The 20,730-nt window shown below is 37.6% G+C and overlaps 1 protein-coding gene across 4 annotated transcripts; it reads left to right on the plus strand.

Moving 5' to 3' along the window:
- The first annotated feature begins 14,548 nt into the window (after positions 1–14,548).
- Positions 14,549–17,404, plus strand: LOC130472579 (uncharacterized). 4 transcript variants are annotated; one of them, XR_008918335.1, is made up of 4 exons: positions 14,549–14,912; positions 15,476–16,347; positions 16,439–16,499; positions 16,682–17,404. XR_008918335.1 is itself a non-coding variant. In XM_056843953.1 (4 exons), the coding sequence occupies exons 3-4, from the start codon at positions 16,704–16,706 to the stop codon at positions 17,211–17,213; spliced, it is 426 nt and encodes a 141-aa protein (XP_056699931.1). In that variant the 5' UTR covers positions 14,566–14,912; positions 16,093–16,499; positions 16,682–16,703; the 3' UTR covers positions 17,214–17,404. The 4 variants fall into 4 exon arrangements, 2 of the variants coding, with proteins under 2 accessions (XP_056699931.1, XP_056699932.1); XM_056843953.1 differs by having other exon boundaries at positions 14,566–14,912; positions 16,093–16,499; positions 16,682–17,110; positions 17,195–17,404; XR_008918334.1 differs by having other exon boundaries at positions 14,556–14,912; positions 15,476–16,499.
- Positions 17,405–20,730: the final 3,326 nt, after the last annotated feature.

Consider the following 20,730-nt stretch of genomic DNA (forward strand, 5'->3'; position numbering starts at 1 on the left):
TGAAGTTTTTCGAGGTTGGCTCGTTTGTTTAACGAGCTTAAGTTTTTTGTTCAAGTTTGTTTATTAAGTTAAAAAGGACAGAGGAAGAAGATGAATAACAGACATGTAGTTGAAAAGTTTGAGGCGAAATGCAGATAATCTTAGGTAATCGAGCAGATAAGTAATGGATATAACCAGATAAGATTTTTCAATGACAAACGTCGCCCATTGTTGTATTATCCAACACCTGTTTTGATTTAAACCAGTACTGAAAACCATGAATGCTATGGATTTTCAGGAAATATAGTTCGACCGTCCACACTATATTCCACTCCTTTAAATATTAAGTTTCCCCCATGCTATATGCCATCTATTACGGATATTCGAAATAGTATAGTATTAAAAGAATAAATGACATTCTCCGAAGCCAATGGAACAAACGATATTCATAAATTGCAGAGTTGTCACCAAATTAGTTTAAATTAGTTTATCGAAGCCAATGGAACAAACGGTATTCAGAAATATTTTAATATTATATGAAGAATAAATATGAAAAGATCAACTGACATCTCCAATATAATCACAGATATTTATAAATTGCGGTGTTGTTACCAAATTAGTTGCAAGTGGAGTTGTGATTCTTACCGAACAATGGTTTGGCTATTAGCAACGTTTGAAATATAATGTAGAGGACCAGTTTTGTTATTATAATATATGTTGCTATTAGGAATGTTTAAATATTATAAGCCGCGTAACTAGGATAAGATAAAATGACATCTCCAATACAATCAAGGATATTTTAGATTTGTGTGTTCTTGATCACAAGAATCACAACTCCTCTAGCAACGCAATTTGGTAACCAACTAGTTTTGTTATTAGAAATGTCAAAATATTATAAGACGAATAAATAGGTCAAGATCAACTGATATCTCCTATACAATCAAGGATATTCATAAATTGCGGAGTTGTTAGCAAATTAGTTGCTAGCGGAGTTGTGATTCTTGCCGAAAAATGGTTTGGGTATTAGCAACATATAAAATATAATATAAAAGACTAGTTCTGTTATTAGAAATGTTTAAATATTATAAGATGAATAAATAGGACAAGATCAACTGTCATCTCCAATACAATCAAGGATATTCATAAATTGCGGAGTTCTTACCAAATTAGTTATTGGAGTTGTGATTCTTACCGAACAATGATTTGGCTATTAGCAACATATGAAATGTAATGTAAAGGATTAGGTTTGTTATTATATTATATGTTACCTAATAGGAATGTTTAAATATTATAAGCCGTATAAATAGGATAAGATAAAATGACATCTCCAACACAATCAAGGATATTTTAGATTTGCGTGTTCTTGAGCACAAGAATCACAACTCCGCTAGCAACGCAATTTGGTAAAGACTAGTTTTGTCATTAGAAATAATATTATAAAACAAATAAATAAGACAAGATCAGCTGACATATCCAATACAATCAAGGATATCAAAAATTGCGGAGTTGTTACCAAATTAGTTGGCAGGGGACTTGTGATTCTTACCGTACAATGGTTTGGCTATTAACAACATATAAAATGTAATGTGAAGGACTAGTTTTGTTATTATAATATATGTTGCTATGAGAGATGTTTAAATATTATAAGTCGCGTAAATAGGATAAGATCAAAAGACATCTCCAATACAATCAAGGATATTTTAGATTTGCGTGTTCTTGATCACAAGGAATTTTAGGTTCGATCGTCCACACTATTTTCCAGTGTTTTAAATATTAAGTCGTATAACGACAAAATAATTTTTTTATATACAGTTTACTTTCAGGAATCCAATTACCTAAAGTTGCGTTGATTCACTTTAGTTCGTGAATTTCTTTGTCAACAAATTAGTGGCCAGAGAATTTGTGATTCTTACCAAACGATGGTTTGGCTATTAGGACCATATCGAATTTAATGTACACAACTAGTTTTGTTAATATTAGATATGTTCCTATAAATATAAAAAGATAAACTTCCATCTCCAATTAACGATATTTTAGATTTACGTGTTCTTGATCACAAGGACTTTTAGGTTCGACCGGCCACACTATTTTCCAGTGTTTTAAATATTAAGTTGTATACCGACAAACTATTTTTTTACATACAGTTTATTTTCAGGAATCCAATTACCCAAAATATCATCAGTTCACTTTAGTTCGTAAATTGCGTTGTTAGCAAATTAGTGGCTAGTGGATTTGAGATTCTTACCAAACGATCATTTGGCTATTAGGAACATTTTGGATTTAATGTACACAACTAGTTTTGTTAATGTTGGGATTTTTTTTGTACTTTCGATGGAGTCGCCACCAAACAAGTTTTCAGGTCTGGTTTGGAAAGACCATGTATGACTCCGGATAAGGCATAGGACTTGAAACCGTTAGAAACTCGGGTAAGGAAACAAGACACTTATTTGAGAAAAAATTGCAATTGGTTCAAATAATACAAGCATCATTTTCAGAGTAAAATCCTAACATGACACTAATATTTAGCGGGTGAGCATGCTTGATTAGAACCAATTTGCTAAGTTTGTAAGATGATCACTTTGCTTTAAGTCAAATTTAAGGGAACCTAAGCCGGTTTGTCCAAAAATTATATTTGTTAAGCGTGATTAGAACTTGTATTTTGTTGATTTAACATGTTAGGTGTGTTAGGTTATGAATAATACAATAATATAATTCATGCGGAAAAACCATAAAGCCAGAATCCAAATTAATTGTCACATAGTCAATTAGCATAATTTAGGTGACATACAATGTGATGCGTGCCTTCCCTAGCTGCTCCCGAACCGAACAAGAACAAGAACAAGTCTTTAGAGCCCCAAACGTTGCCCCTCCGTAGAAAGTCCACAACACGTTCGGATCCGCCTTAGGTTTAACCAACTAGGATTTTACTGAAGGTTTTATGTACTCGGGTTAGGCTTGTATTATGTTCTCCTTTGAACACAATGGGAATAAAGAATATGATTTCAATTCAATTGATGTGTATAATTATGAGGGCATAGCCTCATATTTATAATGTAGGAAATAAGGAATTTGAGTCTTGCAAGGAATAGAATTACCAACCCTTCTAGGATTGAAATTCTTATTCAATTAGAACTGCAATATTAATTAAACTCTTAATTATTTGAATTCTAATAAGACTAGGAATAATTAATCCAAGGTTACTTGGGAATTATGCAATCGGATATTTCTTGGAGCCCAAGACGAAACAACCCAACGCAGCCACAACGGGCCACGTTGTTGTGCTTGCTGCCTAGGCCCAATGCGGTGTGGGCCTCGCCTCGGTAGGCCTTGCACTCGCTGCTCGCTGGCTGGGCGGAGTCCATGAGCTGCTGCCTTGCCGCAGGCTTGGCGCGACCCTTGAGCTGCTACCTCGCTTGCTGCTTGGCGCGACCCATGGCTGCTGCCTTGCTCGTAGCATGGTGCGGCCCATGAGGCTGTTGCCATGCTTGTAGCTTGGAGCGGCCCATGGCTGATGCCTTGCTCGCAGGGCGCGCCCCATGGTGCTGCCTTGCTTGTCGAGCGATGGGCCGACTCGCTTGCCGTCTTGTCGCTCGTCGAGCTTCCGATTGTTTTGCGATTCCGGAATTCATTTTCATTTCGAACAAATATTTACGTTTCAGTTAATATTTCCAATTTCGGAAAAAAATTTGCTTTTCCAATAATATTTCCGATTCCGGTAATATTTCCGTTTCCGGCAATATTTCTAATTCCGTCATATTTCTACTTCCGATGATATTTTCCGATGCGAGTCATGTTTCCGTTTCCGGCAACATCTACGACTTGGATAATATTTATATTACCGTCATGAACCATATTTCCGTTTTCGGCAATATCATCATTTTCGGAGTATTCTTTATTTTGCCTTTTGACGATTTTAGCTCCCACTGGAACCGAGATCCATCGTTTTCGAAATGTTCACAAATGGAGTACTTAATGAATAATATATTCACTTAAATACTTGATCCGTTCACGTACTATTTGTGTGACCCTACGGGTTCAGTTAAGAGTAAGTTGTGGATTAATATTATTAATTCCACTTGAACTGAAGAGGCCTCTAGCTAGGCATTCAGTTCACTTGATCTCACCGAATTTATTAACTTGTTAATAAATACTGAACCGCATTTATTATACTTTGCTTTAAATGCATACTTAGACCAAGGGCATTGTTTCCTTCAGTCTCCCACTTGTCCTTAGGGACAAGTGTGCATTTCCTAATTCCTTTGTCGCTTGATGCATGCTCTTGAACATAACGTAACAGAAGTCATCCTTATTATGTCTAGAGGTATTTCTCGGTTTCAGAGTTCAACTGATCAAATAAACAGATAATCATAGCCTATGATTCATCTGAGCACGACCATGCATTTTTCAGTTTCTAGCTCCCTGAGTGGCCTTGTACAACTTTCGGCATCTCATCTCGATTTATGGGAGGACAATCCCAATTTTGTGATCTTGAGGTTAGACTTCGTTTGATAGGTGATTACCTGAGCGTTGCCGTTATAGTCTCCTTTTACGGTGCGATGCTTGACAACATCAAACTAACTAGTTCTCAAACAAGTAATCACAAATCACTCAGGTATTGAGGATTAGTGTCTAATAATGTAATGAAATTTACTTATGACAGATTTTCATCTCTTACAGTAAAGTTTCATAGGTCTGTCCGATACTAATCTTCTTAAGTAAGTATGTATGCAAATGATTGCGACATTGCCATGTCCACATAGTTTAAGAAACAAAACTACTAGTCATCTTGTATTCTAGTCGTCTAGCGTTTTCTATGCGTCCACCTTTATATAAAACTTCCGACCAGGGACCATTTTCAACTTTTAACATTCAAGTTCACTTGATAAGCATTTCTTAGTCACAGGACTGGTCCTGACAGTCTATCTTGAATATATCGTTAAATTGAAAGGACTCATCATTGAATAAAGCACAAAATTAAATGGAAAAATGAATTTCTATTCATTTATATGAATGGTTAACCAAAATATTTTTACAAAGTATTAAACTCTAAAACTTTAAAACATTTATTTAGGACATCAAAGCCATTTTCCAACATGCTTGATTCCCATAGCTGCATTGTGCGAGTTGTGCTTCGCTTGCGGCAGAGGTTTAGTCAATGGATCTGAGATGTTGTCGTCAGTTCCAATCTTGCTTATCTCGACTTCTTTTTCTTTCCACGAACTCTCGTAGAAGGTGAAACCTACGAAGTACATGCTTGACTCTCTGGTGGTGTCTAGGCTCCTTTGCCGGTGCAATAGCTCCATTATTGTCACAATATAGAGCTACTGGTCCTTTAATGGAGGGGACTATACCAATTTCACCTATAAAATTCCTTAGCCAAATAGCTTCCTTTGCTGCTTCATGCATAGTAATGTACTCCGCTTCAGTTGTAGAATCCGCAATGGTGCTCTATTTAGCACTTTTCCAGCTTACTGCACCTCCGTTGAGGCAGAAGACAAACCTAGACTGTGATCTGAATCATCTTTGTCGGTTTGGAAACTTGCGTCCGTATAGCTTTAACAATTAATTCATCATCTCCACCATAGACCAGGAAATCATCTTTGTGCCTTTTCAAGTACTTCAGAATATTTTTGGCAGCAGTCCAATGTGCCTCTTCTGGGTCTGACTGGTATCTGCTCGTAGCACTGAGTGCATACGCAACATCCGGGCGTGTACATATTAAAGCACACATTATTGAACCAATCAATGATGCATATGGAATCCCACTCATTCGTCTACGCTCATCCAGTGTTTTTGGGCACTGAGTCTTGCTTAGAGTCATTCCATGAGACATGGGTAGGTAGCCTCGCTTAAAGTCAGCCATATTGAACCTTTCAAGCACCTTATTGATATAAGTGCTTTGACTAAGTCCAATCATCTTTTTAGATCTATCTCTGTAGATCTTGATGCTCAGTATGTATTGTGATTCTCATTGATCCTTCATCGAAAAACATTTCCCAAGCCAAATCTTGACAGAGTTCAACATAGGAATGTCATTTCCGATAAGCAATATGTCGTCGACATATAACACTAAAAAAGCAGTTTTGCTCCCATTGACTTTCTTGTATACACAAGAGTCGTCTTCGTTCTTGACGAAGCCAAAGTCACTAACTGCTTGTTACAATCCATAAATGGATTTCTTAATCTTGCATACCTTTTTAGCATTACTTGGATCCCCAAAACCCTCAGGTTGTGCCATAAACACAGTTTCCGTTAAAACGCCGTTTAAGAAAGCGGTTTTGACATCCGGCCATCTGCCATATTTCGTAATCGTAATATGCAGCGATTGCTAATATTATCCGAATAGACTTTAGCATTGCAACTGGTGAAAAGGTTTCATCATAATCCACACCGTGGACTTGCCTGTATCCTTATGCAACCAATCTAGCTTTGAAAACTTTTAGTTTCCCATCCTTGTCCTTTTTCAGTTTGAAAACCCATTTGCTTCCCATGGCTTGGTAGCCATCTGGCAAATCGACTAAATCCCAAACTTGGTTTTCAGACATGGAGTCTAATTTAGATTGCATGGATTCTTGCCACTGCTTAGAGCTAGGGCTCGTCATAGCTTGTTTGTAAGTCGCAGGTTCGTCATAGCTTCTTTCCACTGCTTACAGCTAGGGCTCGTCATAGTAATAGAATTTCATGGCTCTCATTTGTGAAAATACCTATGTATCTTTCTGGTTGAGACCTATATCTCTGCGATCTACGCGGGGTTACATTTCTAGTTGGTTCTTGATTCTCACCAGATACTTCTAAAGATCTATGAGTTTCAACCTGAATGTCATCTTGAGCATTCTCTAGAGTTTGTTGTTCGACTCGAATTTCTTCGAGCTCTACTTTTCTCCCACTTGTCATTTTGGAAATATGATCTCTTTCCAAAAAGATACCATCTCGAGCAACAAACACCTTGTTCTCAGATGTATTGTAGAAGTAATACCCCTTTGTTTCCTTTGGGTAGCCCACAAGGATACATTTATCAGATTTCGGTTGAAGTTTGTCTGAAATTAATTGTTTGACGTATACTTCACATTCCCAAATCTTAAGAAAAGACACATAATGGAGTCTTTTCAACATCTTTAGACGGAGCTCTAATTAGTGTGAGTGCAACTGTGTTTAGTGCATGTCCCCTAAATTCTATTGGAAGTGGGCCTGACCCATCATTGATCGAACCATGTCTAGCAAGGTCTTGTTCGTCCATTCTGACACACCGTTCCATTGAGGTTTTACGGGAGGAGTCAATTCTGACAACATTCCACTTCTTTCAGATGGTCATCAAATTCATAGCTCAGATATTCACTGCCTCTATCAGACCGCAGTGCTTTAATCTTCTTGCCTAATTGATTCTCTACTTCACTCTGAAAATCCTTGAATTTGTCAAAGGATTCAGAGTTACGCTTCATTAGGTTGACATAACCATATCTACTGAAGTCATGAGTGAAAGTGATAAAGTAGCTGAAACCACCTCTAGAATTTGAACTCATTGGTCCACATACATCTGTATGGATTAAACCCAATAGATCAGTTGCTCTTTCTCCAACTTTAGAGAAAGGTTGCTTTGTCATTTTGCCAAGTAAGCATGATTCGCATTTACCATAATCCTCTAAGTCAAATGGTTCTAGAATTCCTTCCTTTTGAAGTTTTTCTATGCGTTTCATGTTAATATGGCCTAATCGACAATGCCACAGATAGGTGAGATCTGAATCATTCTTTTTGGCCTTGTTGGTATTTATGTTATAAACTTGTTTGTCATTATCTAGCACATAAAGTCCATTGACTAATTTAGCAGATCCATAAAACATCTCTTTAAAATAAAACGAGCAACTATTGTCTTTTATTAAAAAGATAAATCCCTTAGCATCTAAGCAAGAAATAGAAAAGATGTTTTCAGTAAGACTTGGAACATGGAAACACTCTTCCAGTTCCAAAACTAGCCAAGAGGGCAACGACAAATAATAAGTTCCTACAGCTAATGCAGCAATCATTCCTCTATTTCCCGCTCGTAGGTCGACTTCACCCGTGCTTAACCATCTACTTTTTCTAGTCCCCGTGATTCAGAACATAAGTGTGAGCCACAACCTGTATCTAATAATTAAGAAGTTGAATTTGCAAGTATACACTATAACGAAAATACCTGAAGATGGAATGACAGTTCCGTTCTTCTGATCTTCCTTATATTTGGGACATTCTCTTTTGTAATGGCCAATTCCATCACAATAAAGACATCTTGATGTGGACTTGTCCTGCTCTGTCTTCTTTCTGGGAACTGACTCAACATTTCCCTTGGACTTTCCACCTTTCTTGAAAGGTCTCCCTTTAGCCTTGAGTAAATCTTTGGCTTCACAGTCGAGTACTATTTCAGCATTTTTGACTAGCCGAATAAACTCACCGATTGTTTCTTCTCTTGGTTCACTCATGTAGTACTGCCTGAAGTGTCTAAAACCTTCATAAAGTTAATTGAGTAAGATGGAGACAATGATTCTTTCACTTATTGGTGAACCTAGCAGACTCAAGTGATCAAACAATGATAACATGTAGTTCACATGATCCCTAAGTGGTTTACCAACTCTTTGTTTAGAGCGAAGGACTTGAGCAAGTGTTTCTTGGACTTCTTGCCTAAAACATCTATTATGAAGATCAACCTTTAGCCCTTTCATTGATTCAATCAATTCATGGACATTAAGGTCTCTTTCTTCCGTGCTTCCACGACAGATATCCCTTAGATGCCCGAGAAGCATATATGGTTCGTAAGCTACAAACCTTCTGTGCCAATCGTCAGGGATGTTGCTCAGCACGAGACTCATGACTTTGTTGAGATCCGCTTCCCATGCGGCGTGTCTTTCAGGAGTCATGTCTCTTGCATAATATCTTGGAATGGGGTAGAACAGTGCATACTCAATTCCATTGAGGTTCACTACTTCAACTAGCTTATCTTGCCATTTAAGAAAATTTGTTAGGTTCAACTTGATCATAAGTTCAGAACCCTTGATGATGTTTTGATTGTTGTTTTCCATAGTTAAAACTACAATTGAAAAGAATAAATAAATAAATAACCATTCATAATTTCTCTTAATAAACTTAAGTTCTAACATACATGCATAATTAAATATTTATTAAGCATTTTATTCAAGTTTTTGTGTTCCGACAGGTGTGAATAAAATGAATCCAAGATCCTTAAATCATTAAAGAATTAAGCACATTATGTATTCTGACTAAATTCTAAAATATTTTAGGTAAGCAAATCCTTTGCTAATAGTCTAGAAGCTACTCTTGGTTGATAGGTACGTCTAAGAACTTATTGTAAACCTATCTCATTTTCCACGACATAAAAGGACTCCTTACTTATATCGTTGAGTTTTACCAAAACTAACATGTACTCACAATTCTTTGTGTACCTTACCCCTTTAGAATCACCAAGTAACACCTCACTATGGCGGAAAACTATTATTAAGATTGATGTAAAGGTTGTCCAAGTAAGCGGTATTTTGGAATGGCACCTTTTAACTCAATTTTTAAAGTTTGGAACTTAAGGCTCTACTATATTGGTTAGATTTTAAGTGAACTAAAATCCTTAATCATGCAACATAATCAAGCCATAATCTCATGCATTATTAAGACATATTTAAAGCAATAAATAACTTAAAGCATGCATAAGATTTAAATGTGATCTAGTATGGCCCGACTTCATCTTGAAGCTTCAACTTCAAAATCCGTCTTGAAAATGGATTGGAAACTCCGTCTTGAATTTCACCATGGGAGGCGCCATTTTCTTCAAATAGGATATGCTAGAATTAAAACTAATAACAACTATTTGGTGGTACAAACTTTGGTGCATAAGACCAATTTTACATTCAAATTAATGGTACGCAGACCATATTTACTATCCTATTTGGGCCATACTAGTCACTTTCCATAACCTGCAAAACAGTACATTTACAATATACCATTCATCCATTCATTTATCAATGAATGGCCCACATAGCAAGTTAGTAGAAAAATCATGCATCACATAAACATTTGCAGCAACTAATTAAGGTTCCAACAATCTGCAAATTATTCAACCTTATTAGTTTTAATCGAGTTGTTTTAAAGGAATAAAGACCTAATCAAGAGCTTAATGACTAAAAGCTCCCACCAAAACCAAGAATTTACATGCTTTACAAGTTTTAAACATAAAATTGTATTTCCTAATCCAACCGGAAACTTACAAATTTAATTAAAATTTAAAGCTCATATAAAATAATTTTTAAATCCCTCAATATTATTTTTAGTTGATTAAAATTAATTAATTATAATTTTACCAAGGTTTTAATTTTATTAAAATCATTAGTATAAAATAATTTATAATACTTAAATTAATCAAAATTAAATTCCGAGAAAAATTAAAATTATGAAATTTAATTAAAATCGACGCTTAACCGAAAATCACATAAACGACCCAATGTGCCAAGGCAAGGCCGTAGGCCAAAACCCACGCCTCGCCTAAGCAAGCCACACCGCAGCGCCTATGGGCCGCGTGCACAAGTGCAGCACCCATGGCCTGCTTGTCGTTGGCCGAGTGACGCATCACAGCGAGCAGCGCAACATCCCACGCTGTGCTTGCTGCTGTGCGATGGGCAGGGGGCTTGGCGCAACGACGCGCGAGCTCCCTTGCTCGTTGTGTTGTTGCCCTGCCTCTTGCCTTGCGCTTTGACGCTTGTCGCCTTGCTCGATCACATTGCAAAAAACACACCGCACAAGCCCGTGCCCGCGCGCGCGTGCTCGTGCTTGCTCGCTGCCTAGTGCATGCCCGCACTATGCAACACCCCTTAAGGGTAACACTTAGCTTCCATTGCTTCGTGCGTGCAAGTTTGTGAACGATTTATAAAAATAAAAACTTTTATATTTAAATTTAACGACAAATTAATAATCCATAATAATTTCACTAAATTTAGGCGAAAAATCAAAAATTTATTATTCAAATTAATTCCCGATTACATATTTTCTTAGGAATTAAAATCTAGGTCATAAAATTTTAAAACTTTTCAATTTTTATAAATTTTATGGTGGTTTTTAATCATAGGATCCTAATTAAATTATCAATTAATTATGAAAATCAAAACAAATTCTAAATTATTTGAAATTCAACAAATTAATTATAATTACAAATTAGGTTGTATAATTAACAAAATTAGACCTTAAAATTGTGAAACATATACAGTATGTCAATCATGGATTCAAGATTTACATACAAGATTCGCAAATATTTAATTTAACATCATACAAATTACAAATTTTGCATTCGAAAAACGAAAACCTCTAAAAAGTCATAGTTAGGCTTCGAATTTGGGATTTTTGGTTTCGGCGTCAAAGCTCTGATTTTTATCAAAATTTTAAAACGTCGTTTACATGCAAAATTCTCTATAAAAACATAAAATTTCGACCATTATTGACAAAACTGCCGAAAAATCCTGCGAACATATAATAAAATGATCATAAGAATTTGCAATCAATTACATTCGCGAAATTAATCACCCCTTTAATTCATTGCAAAATTTAATACATGTTAACTATAATTGAATATCGAATTAATTAGAGGCTCATGATACCACTGTTAGGTTATGAATAATACAACAATATAATTCATGCGGAAAAACCATAAAGCCAGAATCCAAATTAATTGCCACATAGTAAATTAGCATAATTTAGGTGACATATAATGTGATGCGTGCCTTCCCTAGCTGCTCCCGAACCGAACAAGAACAAGTCTTTAGAGCCCCAAACGTCGCCCCTCCGTAGAAATTCCACAACACGTTCGGATCCGCCTTAGGTTTAACCAACTAGGATTTTACTTAAGGTTTTATGTATTCAGGTTAGGCTTGTATTCTGTTCTCCCTTGAACACAATGGGAATAAAGAATATGATTTAAATTCAATTGATGTGTATAATTATGAGGACCTAGCCTCATATTTTTAGTGTAGGAAATAAGGAATTCGAGTCTTGCTAGGAATAGAATTACCAACCCTTCTAGGATTGAAATTTTATTAAATTAGAATTGCAATATTAATTTAACTCTTAATTATTTTAATTCTAGTAAGACTAGGAATACTTAATCCAAGGTTACTTGGGAATCAAGCAATTGGATATTTCTTTGAGCCCAAGACGAAACAACCCAACGCAGCCACAACGAGCCACGTTGGTGTGCGTGCTGCCTAGGCCCAGGGCGCTGTGGCCCTCGCCTCGGTAGGCCTTGCACTCGATGCTCGGTGGCTGCGCGCAGCACATGAGGTGCTGCCTTGCCGCAGGTTTGGCGCGGCCCATGAGCTGCTGCATTGCTTGCAGCTTGGCGCGGCCCATGGCAGCTGCCTTGCTCAAAGCTTCTGCCTTGCTTGTAGCTTGGTGCGGCCAATGGCTGCTGCCTTGCTCGCAGGGCGCGGCCCATGGTGCTGCCTTGCTTGTAGAGCGATGGGCATACTCGCTTGTCGGCTTGTCGCTCGTCGAGCTTCCGATTCGTTTTCTGATTCCGGAATTCATTTCCGTTTCGAACAAATATTAACGTTTCGGTTAATATTTCCGATTCCATAAATAATTTCCTTTTCCGACAATATTTCCGATTCCGGTAATATTTCCGTTTCCGGCAATATTTCCGATTCCGGCAATATTTATATTTCCTATAATATTTTCCGATGCGAGCCATGTTTCCGTTTCCGGCAACATCTTCGACTTGGATAATATTTATATTTCCGTCATGAACCATATTTCCGTTTCCAGCAATATCATCATTTTCGGAGTATTCTTTATTTTGCTTTTTGACGATTTCAGCTCCCATTGGAACCGAGATCCGTTGTTTCCGAATGTTCATAAATGGAGTACTTGATGAATAATATATTCACTTAGATACTTGATCCGTTCACGTACTATTTGTGTGACCCTACGGTTTTAGTCAAGAGTAAGTTGTGGATTAATATTATTAATTCCACTTGAACTGAAGCGGCCTCTAGCTAGGCATTCAGTTCACTTGATCTCACTGAATTTATTAACTTGTTAATTAATACTGAACCGCATTTATTAGACTTTGCATTAAATGCATACTTGGATCAAGGGCATTATTTCCTTCAAGGTGATGAAAGCAATAAACAAGTAAAGCATCATCACAACATAAATTTAAAGTTCGGAGTTAGTAAAGATTATACAACACTTAGAAAAAGGACTAGGTGTAAACCACATTGCCTAGAAGGACTAGACAAGTAAAGTTGCATAAATAGTAAGTGAAAAATTGAAAGTTGCAATGTTTAAAGGTGCGGAATTCAAATAAGCAATAAATAAGCAATAAAACATTGGACTTGTATGATAGAAATTGCGTAACTTGAATATTGAAAATTCGATTGAGGAACACTTGCTCAAAAGTTATTTGGCTCCCCATCAAATCCAATCGTGTAAAACAATCTCACTTTAAAATGAGTTGCTCATTAAAAAGTATCATCGATTTTGTATATTGAATATTTAAATAGAACTTGAATATAGATCTTGAATAATGAAATTGGGAGGTTTTTATTCTCAAAGGCCAAGATTTTATGTAAAGGCTCCACCTTTTGAAAGCTCCATACTTGTATTTGATTCTAGTTTGAAGGGAAATGGTTCCCAATAAAACATCATCGAATATTTGAACTTTAAAAATGGCATCTGTACATGAAGTTAAATGATTTATGTGTTATGACTTAAAGAAGCCGTTGCACTTCTTTAAATATCATAGAACTTGTATAAAGATTGAAGCTTTTTGAAAACTTGAGTCATGGTTGATAGAAGGAGTATTTACAATCATGAAAACCTCACTTTCTTAACCAAGTTTTATAGAAAATAATGCATAAAGATTGAATTATGAACTTGAAATGGGGTTTGGAAGATCATTTGAGCGGGGTTTCAAGTATAAAATCCCCTCAAAGATTACCCCTTTATCACATAACCTAGTTCAAATGAGTATGAACATCATATCATATGAACATCCTTGGCTTTTAGAAATTAGCAACTAGATTAGAAAAATAGTAGATTAGAAGGGCCTCGGATTACCTAAGTAGGCTAGATTGATTTCTCCAAGGTGATTTCCCAATTGCAAGGTATTAGAAGAACTTGTATTTTTAGATTTTTTAGGATTTTGAGAGGACTTATTAATTATAGAATTATTTTGGCATTACGACGTTGTGGTCCATTTTTTATTTTCTGTCCCCAATGCTGGAAAATGAGGGTTTATATAGAAATGCGGCTGAAAAGCCGACAAAAGGATCACTAGTGCAAAAACGTTTAATTGCATCGCTGCATTTGCATCGCCAATCTAAACATGTGACGCAAATGATAAATTTTAGCATAAAATTTAGTCATTTGCGTCGCAGCTTTATTAAACAGCGAGGCAAATGACTCTAAAATGCTCCCAGAGTCATTTGCGTCGCAGATTAGTAAAACAGCGACGCAATTTAATCAATCAAGTGCGTCGCAGTTTTATTAATCTGCGACGCAAATGACTCTGAGAACATCTTAGAGTCATTTGCCTCGCAGTTTAATAAAGCTGCGACGCACAGCTGCGACGCAATTGTTTTCTTCAATATTCTGACTTGCTCCAAATGACCTAAATCTATCGAAACCAGTTAAGCCCAAAACATCCGTTCTCACCGGCTTCACCCTTCCGTTTACCAGCTTCACTGCCGTCGTCTTCCCTCCTTCTGCGTCGTTCTCTCCTTCCCCTGCGCCGTTCAACTTGTTGTTCGTTCTCCTCTTCAACCTGCTGCTCGTTCTCTTCTTCCCCTGCGTCGTTCAACTCAAACTAATCAGTGTCGCTGCTCCGTGTTAACGCCGCCTTCCACGGCAGCCGCCCACGCCGCCGCCCACTCCTCCGCTCCTGGTCACTGTCTTCTCTCCTCTCCTAGGTATATTTAAAGATTGAATTTTAATTTTGATATTAAGATTGAATTTTTGTGGATATTGAATTTTAATTGTTCATTTTAATTTGAATTGTGCATTGTCTCTTGACTGTTAAGGTTTTGAGTTCGTTTGATTTTTGACGGAAAAATGCACTGATAATTCTTAGAATTTCGTTGTTTAGAATTTTACTTTTTTGGCATTGGACTACTATTCTGTAGGTTTTAGGCACGGAATTGCTATTATTTTGTGAGATTTGGATGTATTTGGGAGAAATGTGTTATGATTTTGATTGTTGTTTAAATTAATTTTCAGCTTTACCCTTATATCCTCGTAGTATTGGTCTTCTGACTTGTATTGGTCTGGTTTCCTGAAAAAATCAAAATGTTGAGGGTGAAGTGCAATTTCTCTTGCTGCAATATATTTTTTATATCATCAAATGTATGGATAATATTAATGCAATTTGCCAAATTCGGTTGCTCTCATTTTTGTACTCCATGTTTTAATTGGGAACTTGTGAAGAAACCCTTTCGTTGGCAACTTGGCATTATTTTCTTTATTTTTCTTTCAGGTAAAGAGCTTCACTATTATTTTCTGTTATGTTAAATACTAGATGTTGTTAAGGTCCCGTAAGGATTTTCATGTGGTTGCCACAGAAGCTGTTTGGTAATATGTGCTTGAATATTACGTATACTACCTCCGTAGATGCTGAAGATAACATACAAGAGTTGTTTGTGTTAGGTGTAGAAGCAATCCCGGATTGACAGAGGTTTCCTCTAGTTCTGTTGGCTTCTCCTTTTTGTGTTCTTGTTTTATTTATTTTCTTCAAATTTTGTGAAGACTTAACAAAAGATAGTTGTCGAACACTTGCATATCATTGCATTGAACATGATCGAACACTGTAATTTTCAATTGTTGTTGGTAATTAGATCACGAAACTGGTGATTTGGCAATTAGACATGTAACCAATGTATAAATTTCGTAGTTATGAAGTGGACTCGGAGCAGTTGTCTTGGCATATGCTCCTTTTGGTGATTAAAGTTTCTACACGACCTTTCTTTCTGTGGCAATTTGGAATTACTTATTAGTTACAATCGTTGTCAGAAACTCTGTGGAGTTGGATGTTTTAATAGTGATTTATCGCTTTTTAAATTGGAGTTCACTCTTTGAATAATCTATAATATGTAGACAGGGCACTGACGTGTCTCTGAAGGATCTTGACTACCTTTTGTCTCTACTTGAGGAAAAGAAGAGAAAGATGGCCGGAGCAAGAAGAAGCTAGGGTTTGAAGCCAGTAAACTCGCTAAGAATACAAGGAAATGGTTAAGATTGAAGCCAGTAAACTCGCTAAGAAGCATCCACGTGTCTTGCAGATGGAATGAGCTACTAGGACGGTGGTTGACTGGTACTTTCATTCCGGCAGAAATATTAAAAGTACAAGAGGTTGTGTCAATGAGATCAATCAGTATATTTCGCAACATAATCAGCTTTTGTTGGATCACATAACTGACCTTTGGAGCTCTCTGATGCCCAGTTTGTGTTCTGTGATGTTTACCAAGGCTTCATGCGTATCTTGTCCAACCCTAAACACTATGGTAAGCACTTTCATTACATTACATTGGTGGAACTGTTTTTAACCTATGATCTTGTAACAATGCTGGTTATAATGTTGTACAATACTTAGTGTTACTTATGCAGTTATATATGCATAATTATGTCTCTAAGCTGATTCTGTTGTGATGTTGGTAGTGATGGTATGTGAATTTTTGGGTGGTAGGCATCAAGGAAACAAGAGGAGCATGTTGTGGAATAGGGTGGCATGGAGCAGCATCGGGGTGCGACACCATGGAGATGGTTTGCAACCAAAGTACAGCTCATGTAATCCTTCTAAGGCCGTCAATTATCTGCTGGCCGACTCTGCCTGGTTCGGTCATCCATTGGGTGACATCTTTCATCCCTTGAGCGTCCGAGCACTGGTGAACATAGCTTCAGCAGCAGCAGCAGCAGCAGCAGGTGTTCTGGCAACAACAGTTATCGATTACAAGCTAGAAGCAGCAGCAGCAGTTCTGGCAGAAGTAGAAAGCAGCAATTCTGGCAGCAGCCAGTTGAAACAAGAACAAAACCAAGCCAGCCTAAAGAGTGTTTATTTTCACCAGTTGCTGGACTTTCTTGAAGTTCTCTGCCTTAACTGTGACTATCACCGTTGGTAATGCATCCCATCTTTGTATTGAAAGTCATATCTTGATTTGTCATAGATTTGATTTCTAACATCTTCCATTTTTATATCCAGGATAGAGATATTTACTTAAACTTTTATGTTTAAAGTGTAGTTAGGTTATCAACATGTTGGTTGATCTATGGTGAATTTGCCTTTTATTGGGTTGTAAACTGTTTTGACAGGTATATATTAATGTATTATAACATTCCCGGTATTGGGGAGGGTCAAATTACAAAGGAAATATTGTCAAAATTTTCACCTAGTTTACTTTTATTTTTATGCTCTGAATATACTAGTACGGAAAGCTGCTTATTTTATTTAATCTATGGATTAAATAAAATCAGCAGCTCATTTTTTTTAGAATATCCAAAAGTCATTTGCGTCGCACATTTAGCTAATGTGCGTTGCAAATGACATTTTTTTAACATATTGAAAAGTCATTTGCGTCGCACATTTAGCTAATGTGCGTTGCAAATGACATTTTTGAAAAGTCATTTGCGTCGCACATTTAGCTAATGTGCGTTGCAAATGACATTTTTTTTAACATATTGAAAAGTCATTTGCGTCGCACATTTAGCTAATGTGCGTTGCAAATGACTTTTCAGCACCATGCCTGAAAAGTTATTTGCGTCGCACATTAGCTAATTGTGCGACGCAAATAAGGTTCATTTGCGTCGCACAAATGTGCGACGCAAATGACTTTTAGTCATTTGCGTCGAGAGCTTTTGCCACGCACGATGTGCGACGCAAATGTGCTTAAAAGTGCGATGCAAATGACCCTTTTTCCACTAGCGATGACGCCAGGTGCTGGTGCTGAGCTGGGATCTGATGGTAGTAGACGCTGAAAAAAAAGGACGATGACACCATCCTTTTGAGGCGCGTTATTGGCACGTTGTACCTTTTTGTATTATAGTGGGGGAGGCTTGCTTAAGGAGGTTGATTTGCTTGTTTTTAGACGCAAACCTCTTGAACATTTGTACAGTTTGAATCCAGTTTTATTGGTCGGTGCCCGGGATGCTCGGTTTTGTGGGTCGGCGCCCGAATTCGGATTGCTTAGTGTCATTTTGACTAGAAATATGGCTCGGAGACCAATGGAGGGGTCCGTTTTGAGAGTTTGTATTTGTAATTTTGAATTTGTGTTTAGGAATTGAATTTTGTACCAAGTTCAGGATTGGGAACTGACTTGGGGATTGGTTTTTGGATTTTGGACTTGGAATATTTTAGCAATTGGGACTTCCACTCGAAGTTTTACCAATCTTGGCGCTTGGCTAATGGTTTCTTCATCGTTCCTAAAGGGGAGACACAAATTTGGTGTCTACAGAAGCCCCCACTTTGACTGAGCGTTCTGCAAGGAAAGCGAAAGTCAAAGTATTTGAAATAGGAAGGAGAACGTTCAAGATGTTCTGCAATTGAGACCATTCTTTGCTTGTGGGTACCTGCATAATACAAGCGTTAGGAAAAAGGTCGAGTCTACCTCAGGTTGGTTTTGACAACTCGACTTTTTACTGTTTGAACGTCCCCGACCCTAGCTTGAGACGGAGCTTGGCATAGAAAATTTTGAATTTTGAATGTTGAATAAGCCGTTTGAGTTTTTCCCGGCTTGATCTCAAAATTTTGAATTTTGAGTTATGAGTATGCCGTCTGAGTTTTACCCGACTTGATTCAATAGGGAGTGATTTTTAAAGTTTCCGCTGGGGACAAGAGCATTGGAGCACAATATTTTTTTACTATCCCGGAGCATAAGTCCGTTAGGAGTGCCTTGACCAATCATGCATATTTTTTGGAGCTTGGATACTTGATATACTTATATGTTGTTGTAGCCGAAATAGACGTATACCGCATTTGTTGGAAAAGAATCTTAATTTGATGTTTGATGCTTGGCGCAGAAAATCGTAGCAACAAAGTACGTATAAGCAGTACGAAGGACCGTGCGGATATTCCCTCATGCGCCAACAGTGGCACGCAAGCGCCTAGCGCCGGCCCAACGTCTGGCGCAGGGCTGGTGTATATATAGCCCCTCCTCCGTGAGCTGACTTGCTCACTCTTGCTCATTTGCTTCTCAAATTTTGCTCGTGTTCTTGCTCTTGCTCGAGGTTTGTTCTTTGCTTCCCCTACCTCAACCAATGTAAGTATTTCAAGTTTGCTTTTGAAATTACCTTAGGTGCATGTGTAGGATATTTTCTTGTATTTTGAATTGCTTTTGTATGTATGAGGCCTAGAAATGTTGCTCCCTTGGGTATATATGATGAAGGGCTCTTGAATTTGTGTGTAGAATTGGGAAACGTTAAAATTTTGACCACTTTTGGTAGGAGACCACCCACACCTACAGGATAGGTATATTGGAAAGGGGGGTGATGGTATCTTGTATTTTTGAATGTTGGCTCATTGATGGTAGTAGGTGCTAGGTTTTTGTACTTGTATTGGAAATTGCTTGGTAGCCATCTTTGAACATGAACTTTTTGGAACTTGGGACTTGAAATTTCGTACTTTATATTTGAATTTCGTATAGGGAATTCGTAGATGCCTTTCTTGATATACTCCTGTAGGAATCTTGTACGTGGGCCCTGGGTGGTTGTTTTTTGGAAATAAACCTTGAGGAGTCTTGAAGAGTTTAGATAGCCTAGGCGTTGATGTAGACTCGGAACAACTGTTTAGGCACGGATATCCTAGACGTTGGTGTAGAATTTGAACATTTGTATGAGGATCCATGGCTGTACTTGTAAGGCCACTGGGGATATTGGTCTTAGGAACTTTGTAGGAGATAGTCCCGCAATATTAAACGTTGACTTTGTACTTGAATATTTTAGTATGCCTCTTCGTCGTACTCGGAGGAATATTGTCGAGAGCTATCCAAGTTGAGCTGTCGAGGACGATGCCTCCGATGTGGAAGTTGGGGAGCTGGAGGATGTAGAGGTTGGTGGTTTGGTCCAACAAGAGAAAACTGCCTTTGACAATAGTGGCTGGAGGCCGGAAGATTTGGTTTTCAACTGGATTCATCACTTGTCTCATCTGCCATCTATGGGCGTGGTATAATTATTGTATTTTGCCTAGATTTTCTTTTTCCCCTTTTGATCATGCTTATTTGTATTGACTTGTCCTTGTTCGTAGACCGAGGCTACGGGTGTAGACACCTACTTTTGTCCCCGTTCCCGCAAGGGAAAGGTTCGATGATGAAAGCATAAAAACTCCACTTGACAACGCATCTCCTATAAAATAAACGAATCTCGATTCCCCCCTTTACCCGAAACCTGCTATTTATGGAAACCCGCTAAAAATAGTAACTGCCGTAAAAGGTAGCTTCTAAAAGTGGCAAATCATAAAAGATAGAAACCTGTCAGAATTAGGTGTTGCATTCCAACATAAATCCTAAATGAGATAGAAAACCGCGAGAATCCTATTCCTAATAGGATTCGGAAATAAGAGTTACGTATTAATTAAAATCCTAAGGAGCCTAGAGTTCGTAACGGGCCCAGACGCATTCCGTCATGAAATTGATACGCGCTAAAAGACTCGAATTAATCTCAAACTCTACGGATTTTAGGAATCCGAATCTGACTAAACAAAATTGCCCAGACCCTATTTTCAACGCCTGGCTCTGGGCGCCGAAA

This window comes from Spinacia oleracea, chromosome 4, assembly GCF_020520425.1.
Source record: "Spinacia oleracea cultivar Varoflay chromosome 4, BTI_SOV_V1, whole genome shotgun sequence".
Taxonomy (NCBI): Eukaryota; Viridiplantae; Streptophyta; class Magnoliopsida; order Caryophyllales; family Amaranthaceae; genus Spinacia; species Spinacia oleracea.

Coding starts and splice junctions, on each gene's coding strand:
- LOC130472579 (XM_056843953.1), top strand. CDS start 16,704: ATGTTGTGGAATAGGGTGGCATGGAGCAGCATCGGGGTGCGACACCAT.